Source organism: Zootoca vivipara, chromosome 5, assembly GCF_965207765.1.
Source record: "Zootoca vivipara chromosome 5, rZooViv2.hap1.1, whole genome shotgun sequence".
Taxonomy (NCBI): Eukaryota; Metazoa; Chordata; class Lepidosauria; order Squamata; family Lacertidae; genus Zootoca; species Zootoca vivipara.
In genome coordinates this window covers 52,556,247-52,580,797 of record NC_142588.1, presented here as the reverse complement: position 1 = coordinate 52,580,797, position 24,551 = coordinate 52,556,247, and the positions used below count along the sequence as shown (strand labels likewise).

Genomic DNA, 24,551 nt, shown 5'->3' with positions numbered 1-24,551 from the left:
CAGCAGCATTCTTGACTAACAGTACTTCCATCTTGTCTGAATTAAGTTTCAGCTTGTAAACTCCTATCTGCTCCTGAATTCATGCCAGACACTAATTTACCACTTCCACTGCCTCCCTGGCATCAGATGATGGAATCAAGAGGTTATCTGCCTACTGGCAACACCTTAGCCCCGTGAGAATATCCAGTAGGAACTGTCCCCGCAGAAAGTGTAATTTACTTTCTGCTTCAATCCTGTTCATTTTTAATTCAGTTGTATTTCAGATTTAGCCTGAGTTTTCAGTATATACATGGAAAGGCTGTATTTCTGCATCTTTAACTAGAATGAATTATAGCATAGCTGCCAAGTTTTCCCTTTTCTCACGAGGAAGCCTATTCAGCATAAGGCAATTTCCCTTAAAAAAAGGGAGAACTTGGCAGCTATGATTATAGCCACTTTCTAAAACCCTTGTCTGTCCTCCCTTCCCTTTTGTCACCTACTATAGCCTACCTATAGACCTAGCAGTATTATTTTATGCAAGGACATTGCAATGGTAGACCACTCCAGTACCAGCAGAAGCCACACCTTCCCCCTTTTGGAAAATACTTTAACTGGCTGCAAGAGTTTGGCGAGGACAATACAGCCCATGAATCATCATGCGGAGGAGGGAAAGCGTTTCCGTCTTTCTCCACAATGAACTAGAAATTTTCAGCTCAGAGAAATAAAGCTACTTTCAACCCTGAAATTCTATGCATGTGCTCTCAGAAGTGAGGCTCACTGAGTTCAAATGGGACTTGTTTCCAGAGAAATGTGCTAGCCTGAATGTATTGCAGGCTTATACATAACACTGTGAGAAAGAAACGGGTCTTAATTCATTGCACCAGATAAGGATTTCTACAATCACAGCAAGACCCCATATGTTGGGGTCACCACCAAATTTGTTAAGCCAAATAACATTCGTATCTCAGATCTCTGTAATACAGGAACCCCCAAACTTGCCCCCCCCCCAGATGTTTTGGGACTACAATTCCCATCATCCCTGAACACTGGTCCTGTTAGTTAGGGATGATGGGAGTTGTAGGCCAAAACACCTGGAGGGCCACAGTTTGGGGGTGCCTGCTGTAATACATTTAATATTTATGGAATTCAACCATGTCTGGGCAACAGTTCAGTGGTAACACAACTGCTTTGCATGCAGAAGGTCCCAGGATCCATCCAAACATGATCAGGGGATCTGAAAGACCCCTGCCTAAGACCTTGAAGAGTCAGAGTAGACAATACTGTGTTAGATGGACAGTCTGACCTGGCACAAGACAGTTTTCTATGTTCCATTCTCTAGAAGCACTGAAAAAAAGTAAGCATCCTAAATGGTGAGCTAATGCATAGAAATAACAGACAAGTCCTGTTTACGGAGGCATTTAGAGAACACCACTTTTACTCCCATTCCACAGGAAGCAAAACTGAAGGAAGAACAACCACATCCCTGAACAGCTTTGTTCCCACTGGTATTTCATACTGGAATACATATTCCTTCCATGCTCTTGCTATCTTGCCAAATCAGTGGTCTGAATATACATACTATGTGCTAAAGTGGAGCCGGGCACTCTGAAAGCTACTTTGGCAATTGCTGACTTTGTGCCACTATACAAGAACACAGGAGACTGCCTTATACATCGGTCCATCTCAGCATTGTCTGCACCAGGTATCTTCAACCTTCTCCGATCCAGCACCCACTTTTAACCCAAGCATGTCTTTGGGGACCCTTTTCTTAACCTTTTACCGTATATTTGCAGGGCAGTAGTGCTCCTGTTGTGACCCACCTTGGATCTGGCCTTGGATCAGTGGCAGAGCTTCATGCTCCGGCACCAGGGGGCGGAGAGCTGGCGCATGTCCCAGGGATGTGGCGTGATGCGCGTCCTGGGGTGTAGGGCGCTGCCTGCGGGGGTGTGGCGCCCAGTGCAGGTGGGGGTACAGCCGCGATGGCGCCCCACCGGGATCGCGCTGCCAGGGGCGGTGCGCCCCCCCCACACTCCTTTTCCTCCGCCAGTGCTGGCTGTGACCCACCAGTTGAGGACCAGTGTTCTACAATGATTGGCAGTGCTCAAACAGAAACCTTTCCCAGCCCTACCTGGAGATGTTGGGGGATTGAACCAGGGACCTTCTGCATGCAGCACAGCAGCTCTACCATTCAGCTACGACTTCTCCCCATAGTGCAAAAAAGACAAAACAGAACACTTTACAGTGTTACTTAAAAAAAAAAGTCATTGGAACTGGGGATCAAATCTCAGGGGCAATCAGGAATTTACTGTTTTGGACCTTGATTCAATGCAATGTTTACCAATGCCAGTTGTGGTAGATTTCTCCCACATCAGACAGGGCCAGATGGAGGCCGTTAAGAGTATAATTCTGGGAAAAGCTAAAAAGGAACCCTCGTCTGCGACAGGCATTCCGTCCAGATCCTGAAGCCCAGTCCAGCATTTCAAACGTTCCTCTTTTTAAAGCTCTTCCAGGCAATGTTTCAGAAAGCGGCTACTTGAGCCGAAGAGAAAGGTAATGGTGCCAAGCCTGAAGGGAGGGGAAAAGTTTGAGATCACAGAACACTGTCTTGTAATTAGACAAACCGCTGAGTCTGAACGGCAGCAACTCCTCCAAAGCAACTGGTCCACTTCCTGAATTCTACTTGTAATTTGTATCAAGGAACGGTACAAGATCAGCCCAAGTCAGATGCAACCTTTGGTGGTGGTGGAGGGGCACTTGCGAGTAGTGGGTAGAGCAATATATGCAATTCTCACCCATTCTCATTCCTGCCATGCAAGAATCATCTCCCCACTTCTCTCCATATAGCCAAGCAAAGGGCACCATCATGGTACAGGGACGCATTGAGCCCAAGCAGAAGCACTCAAAGAGGGTGAAGAGCATGGCTAACGAGGAGCATGGCCTGGGGAGAGTCACAAGGGCCAGACAGAGAGGCCTGCATTAGGGCTACCTAAATGTAATTCTTTTCCTTCCATCAGAGACACTCGTGGAGTTTGGGAGGGTTAGTTGTCACAGTGCCCGGGGCAAGTGCTTTTGTGGATTCCTGGACACTGGGAATCAAGCCTGCTCCACTTTGCTTCTCCCCTTTCAACAGTATGGGCCTCATTCTGGCTTTGGTTTCCTGGCCGTAGTAGAACATTGCAGGGAATTGGCAGTCTCTCTAGTTAGAAGTCACACTGCACAGGTTGGGCAGGTTTCACAGGTGTGCTGTTATCAGGCATCTAGTTGTTTGTCACAAAGGGTTGCTGAGTTCCCCTTGCCTTTTTTGCAGGAGGGAGACCCAAATAACGTATAAACCTCTCTAAGCAACTACTCAGCAAACATACATGTCAGCACCCTTCATTGATGCACCTTGCTTTGCACAAGGTTTTTACATTGTACATTGTTTTGTTATAATAATGACACCAGAGATACTGTAACCAGAACCAGAGATACTGACAGTTACCAACATGCAGGGGATTGTATTTATTCTGCTTCTGACACAAGGTATAAGTCATTCCACAGACTGAGGTGTGACAGCCATTCTGCCTGAACGAAAATAATTGTGTCATTTCTCACTGCAACTAGTTGCTCACACAGGTGCGACTTCTCTGCCACTAAGCAGGGTCCCCCTTCGCCAAGTTGAGTTAGAGTGAGGGTAGTGGTGGAATACTGCAGATTGAAGAGGTATTTTTTTCTACAATGCAGGAGTTCAAATGACAACAGGACAGGGCACTGCTGCTTCAGAATGCCTCTTATTTTTCAAACCTGGATCAGCAAGGACACAAGAGATGCCCAATTATTCAGAGATGTTAAGAAATCACACCCCAAACCTGTAAGGAATTCACTGTCTTTTAGCCCAGGTTTTCCAGCGTTCTCAATACTAGTTGAGTCTGTTCTCTTGACATAAACTGCATTCCAGATACAAGTAAAACAGCAGAACAGAATAAGAGAAACTCAGGCAGAAGTTGGGGGAAGAAGGTCTGTGTATTTTAGTCATGAAGGAAATATTCCTTCAATCCTGACAGATCACAGAACTATCATTAGCCAGGCATGTTAACCCTTGCAAACAAACGGTCAGCAGCCTATTAGCCTATGAGCTGTAAGTATTGTACAATATGCCTCATAACACCAGAGCCATTCATAGGAAGTGACTGGCAGGAAAACCATTGTACGCTTGCCAGTTTGCTTGTAACAGGCAACCCACAGCACCGCTACCAATAATGCCACTTTGAAAGATGCTTTTTCAGTTCCTCCTGGAAACATTTCCCATCAACCGGGCTCAAGTGGGAGTGCGTTCTTCAATCTGGCATCGTTTTTTTTTTTAAGGATGGCTGCATCAACAGTGCCTCATCATTTTATGGGAGAGCTGCCTGGAACAGCTGCCTGCAACAAGCAACTAGAAGTCTTCCGCCTTGCTAAAGACAGAGGATTCAAAAAGCTGCATGAATCACAGGGGCTGGCTTTCCATCATGGAACTAAGCAGCTTCACGAGAAAGAACTTCATATAGATTTTTAAATAATATAAAGGCAACCTTTTTGGTTTCATGTTTTATGAAAGCAGCACAAAAAAACATGCAAGGCATATCTAGTAAAAGCTTCCAGGAAAGGAATAAGTGTTCTGATCAGAAAGAGAGGGTCCATTCCTTACAGACACAGCTCTTCAAAAACTAGATACCTCGTGCACTGTATCTTAGACTATTTGCCCTGAACTGCCAGCATACTACCAACAAAACATAGGGCTTATCCTTTTTTCTGCTCTTTCCAGGCACTGTCTGTGCATAAATGCTCCATGTCTGAGTGTGGGTTTTTTTGGGGGGGGTGTGTGTGTTGCTTTGGAGTTCCCCCCACATTTTAAAGCTCAGTTGGAGCAAATGGCAATCTGGAAAAAAAAACCACCCAGTTTGATGTTTGCTCTGACCGAGTGCTAAAGGGTTTTCGCAGGGAAAGCTTCATGGCAAACAACACACACACACACACACACACCCAAAAAAACAACACCCGCTCAGACACAGAGCTTTTAATCACGGGCCTATGCCTGGAAAGAGCAGGACAAAATGTAAGTGTGGATAAGCCCCAAAACACAGAGTCACAAATGTTAATTGCAAGACAGGGAACTGGAAGTCCGACGGTACCTGGAGAACACGGCTCCCAGCATGGGCAGTAATCAGAAATTATGAGAGTTGTACTCTAACACCTGGAGAAGTACAGGTTTCCCATACCTGTCATAGGGGAAGCAGCCACAATGTACCGTAATCCATCTTTAACTTCTGTACTTTTAGTGAGGACGTCATTTTAGTGTGGCTTTGAGCTGAGCTTCTAATTGTTTTATTTGTTTTTGCACCAGTAAAGTTTTATTATGGTTTTATTGATTTTGTTTGTTTAAGTTGTATTTTGTATTTTTATATAGGGTATCATTGACTGTAATTTGTAAGCCACCTAGATAATTTTACTGCTAACCAGCCATCAAATTACTAATAAAGATGATGATGATGGTGATGATGATGATGATAGTAATCCACTGCTGGCAGAAATTCTATTCCCCTCCCACTTCACTACCCATACTACCATTTCAAAATAAAAGGCAGAGAAGAATTTATCTGCTCAAAACTTCATTATATGAGAAGAGTTCACAGATGGAAACTGCATTGAAAAAGGAAAGGAAAGAGAATAAGAAAACCTTCACATATGTAAAAATGGACTTCTAAGTACACTTCAAGAAAAAGCAGCCATCCCAGGGTTGAACTAAAGGAGAGTCCTTGTTAGCTAGTACTGTAGGAGTACTTTCATAGTTTGGTTTTGCCCCCAAGATGAGAGGGGCAAAACACACAAAATAACAACTGCTTATAAACACAGCTCCTTATAAAAGACAATTATGTGCTAGCTAGGAGGGATATAGTTTAACAAAATACTTAGCACTCAAGTTGAAAACAGATTTCAAAATCACAGCCTTGTACTGTAAAGCATTTGAAAAATCATTCTTCTTCTCAGTATCTAGCTATGAAACACAGCCAGCAATCCATACCACCTTGGACATATTTTTTGTGTGGAAAACTGAATACAAATGAAATTTAATCATTAAGAATTCTGCAAGTACAATATAAGCTATCAACTTATAAAAACTTGTATAGGGGAGGCTTAATACAGGCATCTCATTCCAACATTCCAAACAGCTTCCTAAATTTGGGGAAAAAACCAGTTGGATATGTCAGCTTGCTTAGTATTAAATGAGTCAGGAGAGCACAGGAAGCAGCACCACAAAACTTCTACTGTGCAGCTGATATTCAGGCAATGTTATGCTATAATCCAATATATTTGTTTCTTTAACATAGGCATCCCCAAACTGCGGCCCTCCAGCTGATTTGGGACTACAACTCCCATCATCCCTAGCTAACAGGACCAGTGGTCAGGGATGATGGGAACTGTAGTCCCAAAACAGCTGGAGGGCTGAGTTTGGGGGTGCCTGCTAACAGAAGCCATAGCAACCACATACAAAATACAACAGTTTATTCATATGCAGCTTTACAATATAGCTCACCATAAAAGCTACAGCATTCATTCATTGCCATTTTGCATCTCAAACAGTTCTACCAACACTGGAAATACTGTTTCACAAGAAGGAAAGTCGAACACAATCCTACCAAACTGCCGACGCCACTTCCTGAAGCATCCAGGTGTTCCTTGAACATCCCCCATCCACATACAGCTCCGATCCTACAACTATTCTTAGCCAGTTAGCTCCAACAAGGCGATGGAAGCAACTGGCGCACTTTTCAATCTGAACAAACTAAACCTGCTCTGGCCGGGCACTGGTTTGGTTTTGGGTGGTTTTTTTTCTTTCCCTCCCAGATGTCCTTCAGGCTCCTCTTCTCAGTCCTATTCAAACAACGTCCCTGGCTTTGAAGCCACGCCTCGAGGAACGGAAACAACAGTCAACCCTCTGGAACATGTTTCCTATAAACTAGAAGCCTGCAGAACAGCCAGCACATTGAGCAAACTGCCAATTAACCAAATACATTGCACTGGAGAGAGAGGGGGGTGGGGGTGGGAAGAGATTGAAGGAGTAGGAGATGGCCGCTCCCAAAGCAACTCAGAAATCTGAATCCACAGTTCTTGCAACTCCTTCCAAGTACATTCTATTTTTCTAGCCCATGGATTATATAGCTGGTAGAACACACAACCAAAACACACCATTATGGAGCATCTACAAATATACAGAGAAAAGAGTATTCAACACAGTCCTTAACTAGAATATGGATCTCATTTAAAACCATAAACATTTTCTTTTACATAGCTTAAGAGCTTCCAGCTCTTCATTAGTCCATTATGACAAGCACAAGATGCACACTATAGAATGCTTCAAATCCCATCAGTTTTATCTGATATCAGCAGCACACACACATATTCATGTATTCAGACAGATGTATATCACAAGCTGTTACATTTTCATGGAAGCTGGCGCAATGAGTTCCACTACTACAATGGGAATTAACCCCCCCCCCCATATCTGCACCCTCCTCATATCTTCCTGGGATGGTCAGCTGAGCACCCAGAACAGGGTGCAGGGAGAGGAGAGGGGAGATTGTTCCTTCAGCACAATAATTTCTGCTTGCCAGGTAAACAATCACCTGCAGGTTGAATTCCATCCTTTGCAACTGGTGGTGTTGCATAATTGGAAAGTATTAAGTTCCAACGCTGAAGCCAGTTGGGGAACCAAACACCTGTAATTCCAGATCTGTGGGAGATGGCTGGCCTTCAAGACTAACTAAGACACTCTGTACACATTCTAAGTTCTTCAACCAGTCAGGAAACAATCAGGAAAATAATAGACCTGTGTGTTAAAACAGTCTACTATAGCTTAAGATTCTTAGTTCTATGGCTGGTTTCCGAAACAAACTGAGCCCCAAATGAATTCAATTCAGTTCAAGGACCAGGCTCCATTCTTGGTAAACTTTCAGAGGCCAAATGTCAATGGTGGGTGGCACCAGAAGCAAAAGTGGCCAGGACAATAAATTTGAGTTTTACCTTTGTAGGGCAGGCTAGTTTCCTCACACTCATCCTTCATCCAGGCAAGCAAAAAGTATTATCAGAGTTCCAAGTACACATTAGTTCAGTTGGTTAGAGCAGTGGTTCCCAACAGGTGGTCCGCGGACCCCCAGGGGTCCACGACCTATGCCAGAGGGGTCCGCAAGATGCTATTAGAATAAAAAATATATTAAATATATTTCGTATGATAACATTTTTTTTGCTTTGGCCGCTTCCTGCATGAGCAGAGTCTAGCGCAAAACTAGAATTCGATAGAGGCAGTAGTTCTGCTGTATGCCGTTAGGTGGCGCTTTACAAACACTACTGTTTTGCAAAGAGGCAGCACGCGCATTCTACTAACGCTCACCTCCCCAAGATGCTTTGCGCGCGTCGGCTTCATTTGTGCGCTACTGCGCAGGTACCCTGTCTTCTCCATTCCCCTCCCTCCTCCCTGGCGCGTGCTGCCTCTTTGCAAAACAGTAATGTTTGTAAACAAAGCGTTGTTTTTCACGGAAGCTACAGTTCGCGTAGTTAAAAATGGACCGTTGGTTAAAAAGTGGTTCGTTAAAACGACAAAGGCCTACAGATGAAGAGGAAGATAATGCATTTGATGTTCAAGCAAGTAAGTCAGTGACTCTCGAACCGATCTTGTCAGTGTCCATTGAACCTAAATCATCGGCGTCCCTTGAACCTAACCCTTCCAAGATCAGTGTTAAGCTTACTGGAAAAATTAGATTAGGAATTAGGAATTAGATTTAGGATTAGGAATTAATGGGGGTCCTTGTCACAATAGCGGCTCGATGAGGGGTCCTCGAGAAAATTTTGTTGGGAACCCCTGGGTTAGAGCATGGTGCTTATAGCACCAAGGTTGCAGGTTTGATCCCTAAACAGGACAGCTGCTCATTTCTGCATTGCAGGGGGTTGGACTAGATGATCCTCAGGGTCCTTTCCAACTCTACAATCCTACACCAAGGAGATGCAAAAGCTGGGCTGGTAGAGTGTGTGGCTTGGGAGAGTTCTGAAGGCCAGATAAAGAGGCCTGAGGACCACATTTGATTCCTTAAGGTTTGGTTCCCCAACCCTTAACTAGATAGCGGTAAACACCAACAAGTTAAAGAGCCATGTGGAGGGAGGGGTACACTTTCAAAGGAGCAGAGGCAAAAAGCAGTGGAGAATCATTGCAAAGCTTTGCTCAAATCCCCATCTCAATAGTTACTGGCATGTTTGGAAAAAACAGCTATGCAATCCAGGTTCTCCGTTGCCACGAGACTCTTGGATATGTATAACAATACTGTTTTAATAGGACCGAAGAGAAACCAGATTATTAGTGTATGGCTGAAAAATGGCTCCAAGTCAATTAAAGGGTGGCCTCCGCTTGCTTACTTCACTGGGCGTGGGGGAGAGGATTAGTCAATGGAACAAGGTCAGCACATTACAGTTGGTGGGCTAGAGAGGTGCAAGATGCATTTCTCTGGGCCAGCTACAGTGTAGCCAAATGGCATGGAAGACAAGTGTGGGAGAGAAAGACCATCAACATTTTCTTTGCATTCACTAAAGGCTTCCAGACACAAATACCCATCTGTTCTCTAGTTCAGAACGGCCGCTCTTCACTATTAACTGAGGCATACTGCTAAATTCTAGTTTCCAATATACAATTTCCATGTTGGAGGACTTTAGAAAGATCACCTGAGCCAAACTATCATGGTGAGCACCTGGATTGAACATGTCACCTGTACTGAGCCCACATTGAATTGACCATGTGACCCCTTAATCAGAGGCGAAACTAGGCTTTATTTCACCAGGGTCAAAGACTCAGTTTGGCACCCCCTACACACATTTGCGTACACACTCACAGGCTGGGAGCCTCAATGATGCCCCTCTGCATGCTTCACCTGGGGCAAAAAAACCTGGTTAGACACACACACACACACACACACGGTACCTACAGCACTGCCTTCATCCAGCACAGTTCATAATCAAGCCCACATTTACCCAATCCTCTTCTGACAGCATTGCAACAGCACAGAAAATCTGGAGTAAATTTCAAGTTCTGCTCAAATCTGCATGTCTTACCATGTTAATTCAGTCATATGGCATAGCCTTTGCTCCACCTCATTACTTTGCAGCTGAAATGTTGCAATGCAGTTCTCCAACCAAAAAAATAGAGATTAGTGAACACAAAATGCATATATTAATGTTCAAAAATTCATTCTATTATGGAACAATGCTTGCAAAAAAGTGCATAATAGGCAGAACTGTGTAAAAAAAATGTTCATATGAGGGGTTAGGATCTCCAATGTTTTCAATCACTATGCAACAATGAAGGTAGCAACAATTTTTTTAAAAAAATTAAGAACACCTGCTTCCCAGCAAGCAACAGAGATTACTGAGATTTTTTTTTTAAAAAAAAAAACACAATCTGATAGTGACTTTTAAAAAAGTACTTCTCTAGTAGAGAGAGAGAGAGACTGAAGCCAAAATAATCACTGGTGGGGAAATCCCCCTCCCCAATGTTTCATGGTAGATAAACCAGAAGGGTCATGTTAGGCTCCTTCAGAACTTTCTAACGTGCAGGACAAGACTATCTGTGGGCACAGGGCTTGAGATATTTACAAAAGGCTCAGCAGAGAACTGATGAATCAACAATGGGTCCTTTGACCCAACTGCAGTTTTTGGTTCTTGCCGCCAGACTCGCCTGCATCCTCTCCTTAACTATGCTACAGTCTGCCAGCGCTTATTTGTTCTCCAACTCAGCTTTCAAATATTCTGAGACCAAGCCAGCAAAAAGTGTAATTGTTTCTCCAGATGATGTCTTTTGAAGTTAACTCTGGAGATGCTGAAAAGAGGAGCTGGCGGGGGGGGGGGGAGGAGGATCTTGTTCATGGAGCGGTTATAACAATGTCAAATGTTGGTTAGACTTCAGCTCCTGAACAGGGAATTCAATGAGTGCCCACAAGTAGAAATGTGTGTTGGTGTTATGGCCTGGGTGTTTCTTTAAGACCCTGAACACTTTCAAGCAAAGGAAGGAGTGCAAATATGATCTACACTCACACAGATTTGAATAGAAGTTTGTTCAATACTTGAGGACACTTATAGTTAAGAGAATTTAGGTGTTCCATATCTAAGCCTAAAGTACTGGCATAATTTCAACCTTGTTTAAGAACGATCTACATCTGCTTTAATTTTAAAATAAACACCTATAGCAGCGGTGGGGGATGAAGCCCAGCATAAGTACCAATTTGGCCCATGAAGCCGTTCCCTCCAAACGACACCCACATACTGTACATTACATCTGACACCATATATGATGTCAGCTATGGGGCAGATATGGATGTGGCCACAAAGGAATGAACTGGGAGCTTAAATTGAGCCCCCAATTGTTTCTTTGCAAGTGGAGATCCTAGTAGGTGTGAGTCAATTATCTGGTGCCAACAAGAAGCCCCTGCTTGGGTTGGTTGTATAGGGGAGAACAGCCAATGGGATTTATCTGCTCAGTTTTGAAGCATTCAGGAATGGAAGAAACTCATTAGATTGATTCAGGGAGCCCTCCTCACAAGTCCAAGTAATCAAACCCCCAAAATCTGGGGAGAAATTTGAATGAGAATTTCTGAAGCAAGCCTAATTCTCTTCTGAAAGTGAGTCCCAGTATCATATAAAGTTATGGGTTTATCTGGTTCCAAGAACTGGAAGATGTCCATAGCCATATCAAGTACTGTAGATCAAAATTAGAAATTCCCGTTACACAGAGTAAGGTTATATCATGCTTTCACTCACGACATGCTGGGCCAAGTCAATAGCATTCCTCTTAGGTGCACAAACATGTACCCCAGAGATTTCATGAAGAAACGGCAAAATTTCAGAGAAAATATCTAATATGCTCAGGCAACTGTGCCTACTCTTTGTCCTAGACCACCCCAGATTCAGATTTAAGTCAGCTAATTTGAGATCGATTCTAACTACTGTATATCTCAGTTTTTCAAACACAACAAAAGAATACAAAGTGCTGCAACTTTAAGAAGAAATGAAACCAGCTGGGCTTTGTTTCGAATTTTGGATGTCTTTGCATTCAGAATTATTTTGTCACAATGGTTTCCTGCTGCCAAGACACACTCTAGTTCCAAGCACAGGGGGTAATTTGATCCAAACAAAACACATGCACTACTCAAGAGACACTCTCTCCAGAAGATCAAATTGCTCTTCTATACAGAAATACATGAAATGTTCCTGGGGAAAAATCTCTTTCTTTCTTAAAGAACAGTAAGTACACATTCCCAAGCCATCCACTTACCTATTCAAACTGCTTGCCTAAGTCAGGTACCGGTAGTACCGTATTCACTTGAATGTAATGGGCACCTTCTTTGGCCAAATTACGTTGTGAAAATTAGGATCCGCATTAGATTTGAAGGCGCATTTACATTTTACTTTTTTGGTTTCAAGGTTTTGAAAACTGAAGTGTGCATTAGATTCGATGGCACACTGGATTTGCATAAATACGATATTTTACACTATTTGATAAATCTCTTACTCTGCCAAAAACACGAGGCAAGAATGGAGAGAGGATTGGAAAACAATGGGAATGAATGAGAGTGTCCCCAAAATGTTGACATTCTGATACACAGAGTCTCTGCATTCCAAAAGGGCTGTTGAATCAATCTACAGTGAAAATTACAAAGATATGCTATACTATTCAAAGTTGCTCTCATAATGGAGATTTTTATTAAGTGAAAAAACAAAAGCAGGACTTTATTTTCTGCTAAAAGCAGGGAAGTGAATAATTGAAGGAATATTTGCACACACAAGCAGGATGCTTCCCCCCGACACCATCATATGATTCCTTCCAACTCAGCCCTATGTAGAGGCTTTCATGGAGAAAAAGGATATACGTTAGCAACACATGGATCATTTATAGTTTTTACAACAGTGTGCTGAATAGCATTTTGAAATCCTAACAAATTCATAATGTATGCACCTGATAAAAGTGTGCTCCAGCACATGAAGCTTTGGGACGGAGTCAGTGTTAGAAACTGAGATATGAAAGCTGGGAGCTAAATGACACCTTAAACCTATGTTATGGGCGCAACAATGGAATGTCTAGGCATGCTTTTTTATAACAAGAATACAGAGCTGAAAATGAATGAATGGCAGCTAAAATATTATGTTCATTTGTCTCATGGTCCAGTCCTTCCTCTGCCCACCCCCCTAATATTCTTAAGAGGGTCTCTTCTCCAGTCTTCAGAGACTAGCTGGAAGTGGGGAGGCAGCAGCGGCGTAGCTAGCTGCCTGGCCGCCCGGGGCAAACCTGAAGTCACGACGCACACGTCACGATGCATGCACGCACAGGAGGGATATGACGGCGACACAGCAGGCAATGGCGTGCGCCGTCCAGCAGGCCTCCCCCTCTCCCTCTGCCCGTCCTTACCACACTCAAGGTGGTTCTCCTCACAGACAGTTTGCGCTGGCTCCGCAGGGGCTGGTCCTGCTCGCCCGCCGCCTGGCTTTCTTCAGGGCCATCACGGAGGTCCTCCTTTCCTTCCACTCAGTAGTTTTAATGTGAAATCTCAGGCACAGAACTGAGCCCAGACCCTCCACTAATGAAATTCCCTGTTGCGCCTAGAACAATGGGAGCTTTGAACACTGGACGAAGTAGCTCAGTATCACCATATTGCACCAGTGCTGAAAGCTGTGTACTGGTTGCCACTACATTACCAAGCTAAATTCAAATTTACTATTAGCAGAGCTGGCTCTGCCATTAGGCAGACTGAGGCAGCTGTCTGAGGCGGCAGGAGCCCCAAAGGTGCCCTGCTGCCTCCACTGGCAGCACAGAAGTGGCACTGGTATCCTCACTAATAATTGCACCCAAATCTGTTGAGCTCTCATCTGAAATTGATGCTAATGCTGGCACTGCTTCTCTGCCAGTGGTGTGAAACAGGATGCACTGCCCTTGACTATTAGTGTATAAAGTCCTATACACCAGCTAGATCACTGCACTCATTAGGCAAAGCCATCCTGTCTGTCCCACATATTAATTTTGGTTCTATGCAGTCTAAGGCTTTCAGCATGGTGGCACCAGTACTTAGGAACATTGTTCCTATTAAAATCAAACTGATATTTCATCTCACCTACCCCAAATGTGTTTCACACATTTATTATATTTTAATAATTTTATTGTACACCACATGGTATTTTGAATGAATTGGTAGTTTAGAAATACCCTTATTAATAAAAGCAAAAATGGCAAAGTTTGCACACCTGAAATATGGTGGCATAAAGCAGGAACATCCCAGGCCATTTATGAAACCTGTCCCAGAAACTAAAACAGGTGAACAGAATCTTAGATTTTAGCAGAGCCCAAATAGGGCATGATACCAGGAATAGGCAGAAATAAAGACTATGGCAGTTAGCAGTTTTAAACCTTGTGCAAAGGACACACCTATTGCTTGAGCTTAATGAGACTCCATGCAATATTGTGCCTGTGAAGGGAGAGGAAACTGATAAAGCACCATTCAACATCTCCAACACTACCTAGTGCCACGAAGGAAGGAATGTCTCAGCATCTTAAAATCTTCAAAAAAGAAACAATGGAATACTGGGCAACACTGCTGAAGGTAAGTTAGGAAACCAAGATACAGTGGTACCTCTACTTACGAATTTAATGTGTTCCGAACACACATTTGTAAGTCGAACAAATTTGTAAGTTGAATCCCATAGGAATGCATTGGGAGAAAAAATTCGTAAGTCGAAGCAACCCTAACTAAAAATTCGTAAGTAGAACAAATCCTATCTAAACTGCATCCAAGATGGCGGACAGAGCTCCATTTGTAAGTAGAAAAATTCGTAAGTAGAGTGATTTGTAAGTAGAGGTACCACTGTACTTATATTGAATCAACCAAAACCATCCAACTGAAACCAAATTATTTGGAAAGGGCATACTAGATTTTGGGACCAAGGAACAACAACAACAACAACAAATCTTGTAGTATAAGGTACCATAGGATGCATGCCCTTTTTTTTTTTTGCTTTTGCTACTTCACACTATCACAACTTGTCATTGCGTGTTCCATAGCTGAAAAAGGAAAGAGTTCCTTGAAAAGCTTTTGAAATGCTGAGATTAATCTGGTAAAAAACACAAAAAAACCCTTGGCTTTCAAAATTCCATAATTCTATTTAAGATTTCAATTAAAACACACTTTTTTGGCACCAATTTCTTTCCCCAGTTCTCAACCAGCTGGCAATAATCTAGCCCCCTAAACTAGAAATACAAATGAATGCCCAAATTATGCAGAGCCAAAAGCTTGCTAGAGAATTTAATCTATTCCAAGTTGAATTTTGGAATTTGTCCTCCATTCTTTCCTACAACATTATACATTTTTTCCCCTGACAGCTTGCAGATTTACAGCTGTTCCCAGATATTGTTCCATCCTTGAATAAAATTGTACCTTCCCTACAAGCAAATGAAAAAGGGTTTTGAAATGGGTGGCAAGCATTAATGCTCACAGAGTGCTCTACTTGACTGTACAGGGGCCCTGAACAGAGCAGAAGCTTCTAAAAACTACATCAGATGGAAACTCAGAATATCAGCAACAGGGTATTTGGAGAAACAGTCCTGACTTTTCTATGACCTATTCCCCATGGGGAAAATTCGAGAAGGCGAAGAGTCAAGCTGTACAAGCCTGATAGCCCACACTAATTCTACAATAGTTCCTCCAGAAACATGAACCAGCAAGAGAGCAATACAGATTAAAACATGCTCTCCAGATTCATGGGGTGGGTAATACAGGGTGTCTACCAAGAGCACCTGCTATCTTCTTGGCACCTCCCCTGCAACAAGCTACTAAACATGCAGAGGAGAGTATTTGCAGCACATCAAAATAGCCCAGCTATGTTTTAATGAAGCTCAAACTGTATTTCAGAAGGACAAGGATTTTTTGAGATGGGCTGGCAGAGAGAAGCAAAAAAGGGACCACACATGGGACTGAGCAATTTCTACTTTCTGAGAGTCTTCTCCCATTAGGCATCTGTGTTATTCTTGACTCCTTAGTCTTAGATTGTTGGATACCTCAAGCATTCCTTCCATGGCACCAGAGCCACAACGGCTGAAGATGTTTTAATGGGCCATGGAATCCCCAACCTTTCTACTGAACCTTTCCAGTTTCCACCAGATTTTCCTAGCTCAAATGTCACTGCATGAAAAGATCCAGCACAAACACAAGGAAATGCCCCCTAGTGGAAGAATTTTAGAAATGAAAACTTAAAAAAAGAAAAGGGGGTCCTGTTATTACTAAAGCTCCTCCAGCAAACTTTCACCCAATTAGCTTGTTGTGTGTAATTGGCAAAGCACCTGCACAACAAACTGACTGAACTGGATAGCAGAAGATGCCATTTTGTCAAAGGAGAAGCTGGGTTTAGACAGGGTAGATCTACTGTAGATCAGAGGTGCATGGATTTGAAGGCAGCATTTGAGTCCATTTTCTGTGTAAGATTTTGGAGGAAATTAGCCTCATCCAATATAGCCAAAAACGCTACTTTTTCTAACTAAAAGTTTGTATAATAATATATGGCTGAAAGCACAATGTATTATAAAGGATATCTTAACAGATCCTGTGCTATCTACCAAAGGGGTTAAGAAGGTTTTGTACAACTATAGGTTTTCACTCTTCTTTAATACGGTTGTTAGCCTAAAGTCTTTATACAAACCCAAACAGGCTCTAGAACTCTTTTCACATAGGAAAAGTCTACACATTGACTTCACATAGTATCACAGCTTTGGAATGGCCACTCCAGAAAAGCCAGCATTTTCACATCATTAGTGCTGAGGAAGGCAAAATTCCAGCCCTATCTATGCAATTTGCAATCTTGGGTTACAGCCCTAGCTATTTCTGAAGGAAGCCAAGAGTAAGGAGAGAGTCCAAATTAAATGATCCAATGATTTTTATTTTTATTTTTTTAAAAAAACTTTAGCTGATTGGGGAAGGGGGGGACTTCAATTGTTCTCATAGGGTTCCCAGGCATGGAATAAAATGCACAAGTCTAGGTGGACTGAACATATGGTTTAAGAATAGATATTTCAAGAAACAACCAGTAAAGGGGATGCATGGCAGATCAGATAGCTGGCAGATGAGAATGGCAAAGTTGGTGAAGGTGAACTCCATCTTATTTCAGCAGTGAAGAGAGGGCAGAACCAGTTTTGCCCTGATTTCGAAAACTCTGCTCCCAGATCTCCCACCTACTCTGCCTGACCTGTTTAGGTGGCTCCTTCCTCAGATGTTCATGTGCAAACATAAAGTCTTTGCCATTTTACAAAGTAAAGCCAGGATGGAAAGCTGCCGAGAACAGACCTTGACAATAAGACTAAAGAGAGAAAGCATTTATTGCCTTTACAGCACAATTTGAGGCCACCCATACAAACACATACTAGGAGAGCTTCATTCCTAAGATGAGAACACTGAGGTTCAAAATGCACCACCCTGCTAGGCTGTACTCTTAGCCCTTAATAAACCTTCATCTGCTAACTCCAAGTGTGGGAAGAGGCTGCAACTTCTCAGTGCTGAGGGCAGGGTGGACACTTCTGCATTGCCCCAAAAGAGAAAATGCACTACAAAAAGAAGAAATCACTTTGCATTAAATTTGCACAATTCTGGCGGTTCCCTCACTGCGAGAAGCAAAGCTACAGGGAACCAGGCAGAGGGCCTTTTTGGTAGTGGCGTCCGCCCTGTGGAACGCCCTTCCATTGGAGGTCAAGGAGATAAACAAATACCTGACATTTAGAAAACACCTAAAGGCAGCCCTGTTTAGAGAAGTTCTTAATCTGTGATATTTTAATGTACAGTGGAACCTCAGTTTATGAACACCTCGGTTTACGAATTTTCGGTTTACAAACGCCGCGGACCCATCTGGAACAGATTAATTCACTTTCCATTACTTTCAATGGGAAAGTTCGCTTCAGTTTATGAACGCTTCAGTTTATGAGCAGACTTCCGGAACCATTTGTGTTCATAAACCGAGGCACCACTGTACTTTGCTATTTGTTGGAAGCCACCCAGAGTGGTGGGGGAAACCCAGCCAGATGGGAGAGGTATAAATAAAGTAATAATAATAATTAAATAATAATAATAAATTCACATTTATAGTGCATAGGTGCGAATTTAGAAAGAACTACTGTATCATAATTAGAAATATAATTCATTACACCGTAATGAGGAAGACTACGTGCTCGCCAACATTTGTCCCACCACTTTTCCCAGGAAAACCCACTGTTTACCACTGTATCGAAACAAACATCAATCGTTTTTTCTGCGGGTTGACATCTGTTCTGATTCAGTGATAAATAGCGGGCTTTCACAGTGAAAGCAGCGGGACAAATGAAAACCCACTCGGACCTGTGCGTAGAAAGCCTGGGACAAGCGGAAGTGTGGACAAGCCCTACAATAGGTTACTCTTGTGCCTGTTCGATCTGATCCCAGGTGCTAACTTCCTTGCTCTCCTTTATCTTTAAACCATGTGGAACTGACAGCTGTTCAAACAAGTGGACTATACTCTGTAAAGGGAAGGGAAAGCAGAGAGGCTTTGCTTTTCATGCACATATTCCAGGGATGAGCTCTAACATGACTGACTTGACAAATCAGTTTGGGCTCATCTTATAAACTCTGCAAACCATAATAAAACTTTACCCACTTTGTTCACTCTACTGTTAAGTCCATCCTCTCCTGTGTTCTGTTGCAACTTGTGATACCAAAAGAAAATAAAAAAACACTGAGGGAGCAGGACATTAGACATAAGCACAGGACTTTCCTGGATTCCTTGTCCTCCCTAATGTTCACCCTGGCGTTTGCTGCATAAGGAATTTGGGAGGTACGCTAAGAGTGGAGCATAGTGATGCATCAGCCATGCTGGTTTGTCTGTCTGTGAGTGATATTAACCATCTGTGCACTAATTTAATAGAAGTAGTATTCCCTGAAGTGGGAGGGGAAGAGGAAGAGAAATCCAAGGAAGATTTTTTTACTGACCACCCCACCCCAGCTATGAAGTTAATAAGCTGTAGCTGTTTAACAAGCATGTGTTTATGTCAAAAAAGAACTAAGTAATTGTGTTGCTGGGAAGACAAAAACCTACCATATAAACCAAGAGAGAGAGAGAGAGAGAAGTACTGGAGAGAAAGGACACATATTTCTGGTTGCAATTGAAACCAGTCTGCTAATGATTGCAGGTTCTTTGACTGCCAGAGCATTATTGAAACTGCTTATTTGCTGTGTTACCCAGGGGAAAATAAAACCAACACAGCACGCTTTATTAATCTTGTCCTCGTCTGACATAAAAATGCACCATCCGTCTTTTATTTGATATTTGCAGACCAATTTGTCAAAACAAGCATGCAGATCAGTCATTAATCATTTCCCCTCATTAAACAGAAGAAAGGGTTGGAAATCAGCTGACATATCTTTTAAATCAGTGAGGAGAATCTTAAGGTTTTAAAAAAACTTTCCTTGAAGGGGAAAGGGGGAACACACCCCCTTGCAAAAAAGCTTTATGATGTAACTAGAGCACATCAAAACAATTATTATTATTATTATTATTATTATTATTATTATTCAAGATTTTCCTTGTTTACAAAAGCTCATTGTCTCTTTCTTCAGGTTGTGTTTTCTACAGATCAGTTACATTTGTTGTGAGACAATAGTTTTTCAGATGCTGTAACTCTAGAAATCTAATCCACAAGGTAATTACCAAAGGGAATGGGAATCCTTTGTAATATCCCTTAGATCTTTCCAGGTCTTGCTCTCTCAACAAAACTGCTGAGCTAGTGACCTATTTGGCGGATATATAAACCCAATCATTATAACATTAGAGTGTTTTAATATAGAAAGCAGATTTTTCCTGGGGAGGTTTCAAGGTCCCCAAGCTGGCAATAGTTCCATAAACAGAGGGGAAAATGTGTAAGGGAGTCTGGTGGGGGGGGGGGGAGAGGCCCAGCATACATTTTTTTTCCCTTTTGAGCTGCCAGCCTGAGCAGTTGTGCATTTCTCCATGAGAAGTAGGAAGAAGGAGCCAAAAAATCCTTGACAATTGGAAAGAGCCAGAAGTGAAAATGAAGGGAGAAATTAAAATTAAGTAATGAAGTTTCCAGTTAGACTTTTCCAACCAAGGGCTGGAAGATGAGAATGTGGAAATATCTGTATGCTGCCACATTGCATAGTGGAGGTCTCATGCCTCTTTGAACATATTTCTTACACAAAAGTCATCTTTGAAATGCATCTACATAAGCCTTTTCTTTAAACAGGGATCAGGTGCAAAACCACATCTTTGGTTCCGTTTACCTATCCCAATTTAACAAGTGGAATGGTTTGTTTCTTGAAATGGGAAGTTTGGGAACATAAGCCTTGGGCAGACTTAGACAAATAGATTATATACGGGATTAACAGTGTGGCACCCATGGTAGCAATGATGGTCTTGAGAATTTTCTGAGTTCTCCTCCCAGCTTGCAGCCCCCTTTGTCATTAGATGGTAAGGGTGGTTAACATCCTCCTCCCCATTTCTTGGACAGTACCTATGTACTAAGTTAGCCTAAACAGAGAAACAGCTATTTGGATTCTGAAGAAGACAATAAAGTGCTCTGTAAAAGAATTGTGGGCTTATAAAAGAGGACATGCTACTAGATCCAGAAAAACTGTTCTCGTTCAATTATTTTTGGGGATTTCTCTCCCCTCCCAAAGTCATATTGGAAGTTTAGTTTTAGGAACAAACTTTTTGATGAGTAACCAAAAAATCAAGGATCTCAAACTTGTTAACCGAAAACACAAAAGAGCTTATCCTGTAATCTCCACCATGCGTTACATCTCCTTCCATCACCTGGATTTCACATCAACTATCAATCGGTTATATGGCCCTAGAGGCCACTATCTCCACTTCACTTCCTGGCTTGGGTGGCTCAGCAATGCCAGAAGACCACTCTTGTATCAGAAACTAAAAACAAAGTTGCACATGAAGTGCATACACAGATCACCAATGAGGAAGGAAAGAGTTTCGCTTTGGACATTATGGAGACATATGAAGCACAGATCATCAATGCTTTTGCCATTTCCCCAGCTTCTCTTCATCAACAAAAGTCACCCCAAATGAGAACTGAAAAATATCAACTGCTTCCAAAAAACATTATCAAATGTATTCACCACTTGGGCACTATGCACGCAACATAGCCTCACTAATCTGAATGTCATATCTTGGCTAGCTGGGAGCAACTATTTGTGCAGAACAAGCAAGTACCACTTGTGACCAACCTAGCCAAATGCAGCCCAGCAGGGACCTAAGCTTGTCTTTCTATCTGTCCAGGACTGCAGACACAGATATGGTTTGGCACCTGTTGGGCCAACGTATGTGGTAGGTGTGCTATGTTCAGCAGATCTGGTACTGATATACCGGTAACATGTAACCAAGTAACATTGTTTCCATGTTCAAAACAGGGCTTTCATTTGATCCAGCTTCAGGCAGGAATGTATTGGATGTGTTTACAAAAGAACAGTGGATGGTGAATCTTCAGGAAGTGTAGCAGAGGTGGGAAAATTGTCTGGCTGTAACTACTGTACCATCATCCCTGACCACTGGCTATGCTGACTGGGGCTGATGGAAGCAGCAGTCCAACGACATCTGGAGGGTACCAGGTTTCCCATCCCTGCTCTTTAGAATAACTAAAGTGCCCTATACTTTATGCATCATTTCCTCATAAAAATAAGCTATAACCTATTATGACTGTAATGACCCAATGTTTACTCCTAGCTCCTAAATATCTGCTTTGTGGACAAAGGAGTCCTTTTCGTATAATTCTTAGTAACTTTCACAAACACTCATCCAAGATAATTTTCATTACTAAAATAACCAAAGACAAAAACAAATTCTCTACTCTCTGGGTGGCACTGGGGAGCTCTGGTCTGCAGCCAAGTCTCTTTCTCCTGTGTGTTTGTATGTTTAAAATGTTCTAACATCCTTCCATGTTCTTCTGAGTTCCAGTAAAAATTGAAACATCCCAAGACGGTTGCATGACACAGTCAAATATGCATGTCCATCTTGAGTAATTTTGGAATGACATTGCCATATGTGCTGCATATGATTAGGATTCGAGTGGAACATAACGCAAGAACATCTAATGAGGCTGTTCCCTTTGGAGAAGTCATGAGAGTAAAGTTGTTTGGAGTGGTGCATGCATGAAAATGGAGCTCTGTTGGGGAGCACAAGCCTGCATTTGAACCCCAGAGAAACCTGATAGCAAAAAGCAAAATGTGTTGAAACCATTTCCATGGGGGTTACGCTCAAGGCCATGACGGTACAATTCAACATAAGGTAAAGGACTCCTGGATGGTTAAGTCCAGTTAAAAACGACTATGGGATGCAACACTCATCTCGCTTCAGACTGTGGGAACCAGCGTTTGTCCACAGACAGCTTTTCAGGTCATGTGGCCAACATGACTAAACCACTTCTGCTGCACGGAGCACCATGACGGGAAACATAGTTTACTTTCCCACCACAGCAGTATCTACTTGCATTGGTATGCTTTCGTACTGCTAGGTTGGCAGGACATGGGTGGTGCTCTGGTCTAAACTACTGAGCCTCTTGGGCTTGCCAATCAGAAGGTCGGCGGTTCAAATCTGCGTAACGGGGTGAGCTCCTGTTGCTCTGTCCTAGCTTCTGCCAACAATTCAGCATACAGCCCTTATGAGACCTAAACTGTCTTGGCATATTCCATTTGCACTGCTCACAATAGGGTTGCTTCTAGACAACCTGTATGTTGAGAATTGACTCTGATTTGTTTGGACAAAGTTTTCATGGAGGTTGAACAATATTAGCTGCTTATCAAGCATTGATTAGAATAGTTTGCGGGGAACATATACAATGTGCATCAAGTAGTTGTTATCTCACACTTCCAGTACATTTCCCCATCATTTTCCTTATTACATTTGAGGTGGGTGGGGAAGCAGGCTTCTTGTGCAGGAGCACCAACTATAATTGTGTAACTTGAGTTTCCCATCATGTGGTTGAATACCACCTGAAAATACCAACAGATTGCAAGTGCCTTAAGGTTATAAAAATTCAGTCCTTATGACAAGCACACTTAGGGAAAGTGGTGAAGGATTCCCAAAATTAATTTATGCTCCCATCTTTCCAAGTTCACCTGCCTTTGTTGCACAAGGCTGAAGTCAGCACACCAATGAGTCTCAAACTTGGTTTAAAGTTTGTGAGGGGCAAAGAACTGTACAATGACACCTCCAGCATATTAATACCTCTGTCGTCATAAACATATTATTTTCCATCAATTACTTGTCCTTGCTCAATAACTCCATGCCAGTGCCAAGCCAGCAAGGCAGGCACATAAGGAAGTTTGTCTGTTAAAAGAGGACAGGGAAAAAGCAAAGCTAGCATCCTGGAGCAGCTATATAATAAGCAGCTTCATATTTTTTGTTAAGCGAGTCTCAAATCAAAGCACTTTCCTGGTAGCTAGATAGCATTTCTTCCTCTGGGACAGGACAGCCAGACAGCTGCCCCACATAACCCACCAGATATAACACCTCATAATCCCTTCTCTACTTTCCTGGCGCAAAGGAATGTCAACAGAATTAACTGTTTGCTGAAGCTTGATCATCTGAAATGTATCAGCTTTCCAGCCACTGTGTTATAGCCTAAGGCACAACTAGAGCAGATCTCTTCCCATCTAGCATCCTCCCAGCCTTCCAGCTGATTGCAGAGTGTGTGTGTGACAGGAGGTTAAAGTGACAAGGAGAGAGAGAAAGGAAAGAGTTAACTTTACATGGCCATACCCAGTGGGCATATAAAGATTCGTTTTACTTCTCATTCACCACTTTTAAAAACTAATCCTCTGGCACAGTACAAGGCAACTTTCCACGCAGATCATCTGTAACCTCTCCGATCTGATCTCAGAAGGAATGAGGTGTGATGAAAACTCAGTTACCTAGCGACTGGTACCAATCATTTCACTTCCAGCTGCAATTAAGAGTATTGCTGTATCCTATAATGGCACTCCCTGCTGCCAGGCAATAACCAACCAAAACAGGAAAACTCTTCCAAAATGAACTGGGGTGGTCTGAATCCGTTACTCAAGAAGTTAGCTCAAATTATTTATATACTAACCAACAGTGTTTTAACTGTATACAAGACTTGTGCAACAAACTGGAAAAGTCAGCAAGACCACTGAAGACTACTTACTATCTATCTCACTTTCTAGACTATCTCAACCAGGTAAGTTGGAAGAGGAGCACATAACAGACCCAGTAGCCAAGAACTTAATGCACCAGTATGGATTTGGCCTTGAGGCAAATCTCTCTCCCCATACTGCACAAACATCAGTGGGAAACCTCCAAAACTCATCCACCTCGCCACTTGCTTCTTTCTTAAGCAAAAGCACTGTGCCAGAAAACACACGCACACCTTCTGAAAGGTCATATCCAGAGAGTACATATATTTCTATACATCTTAATATGTGGAATATGATGCATTAACTGCCTTGAGTGGAAAGAATGCATTTCTTTCC

General features: G+C 42.6%; 1 protein-coding gene across 11 annotated transcripts in view; it reads right to left on the bottom strand.

The window, feature by feature from the left end:
• SH3PXD2A (SH3 and PX domains 2A) overlaps positions 1–24,551 on the bottom strand; it is a 267,552-nt gene that overhangs the window by 46,804 nt on the left and 196,197 nt on the right. Inside the window, exon 1 of one of the 11 annotated variants that reach the window (XM_035133349.3) lies at positions 6,636–7,214. The exons of the other annotated variants lie outside the window; for them this stretch is intronic. Coding sequence (XP_034989240.1) covers positions 6,636–6,696 — 61 coding nt within the window. The 5' untranslated portion in view covers positions 6,697–7,214. Of the gene's footprint in view, positions 1–6,635; positions 7,215–24,551 lie in introns of those variants that run through there. 11 annotated transcript variants of the gene reach the window in all.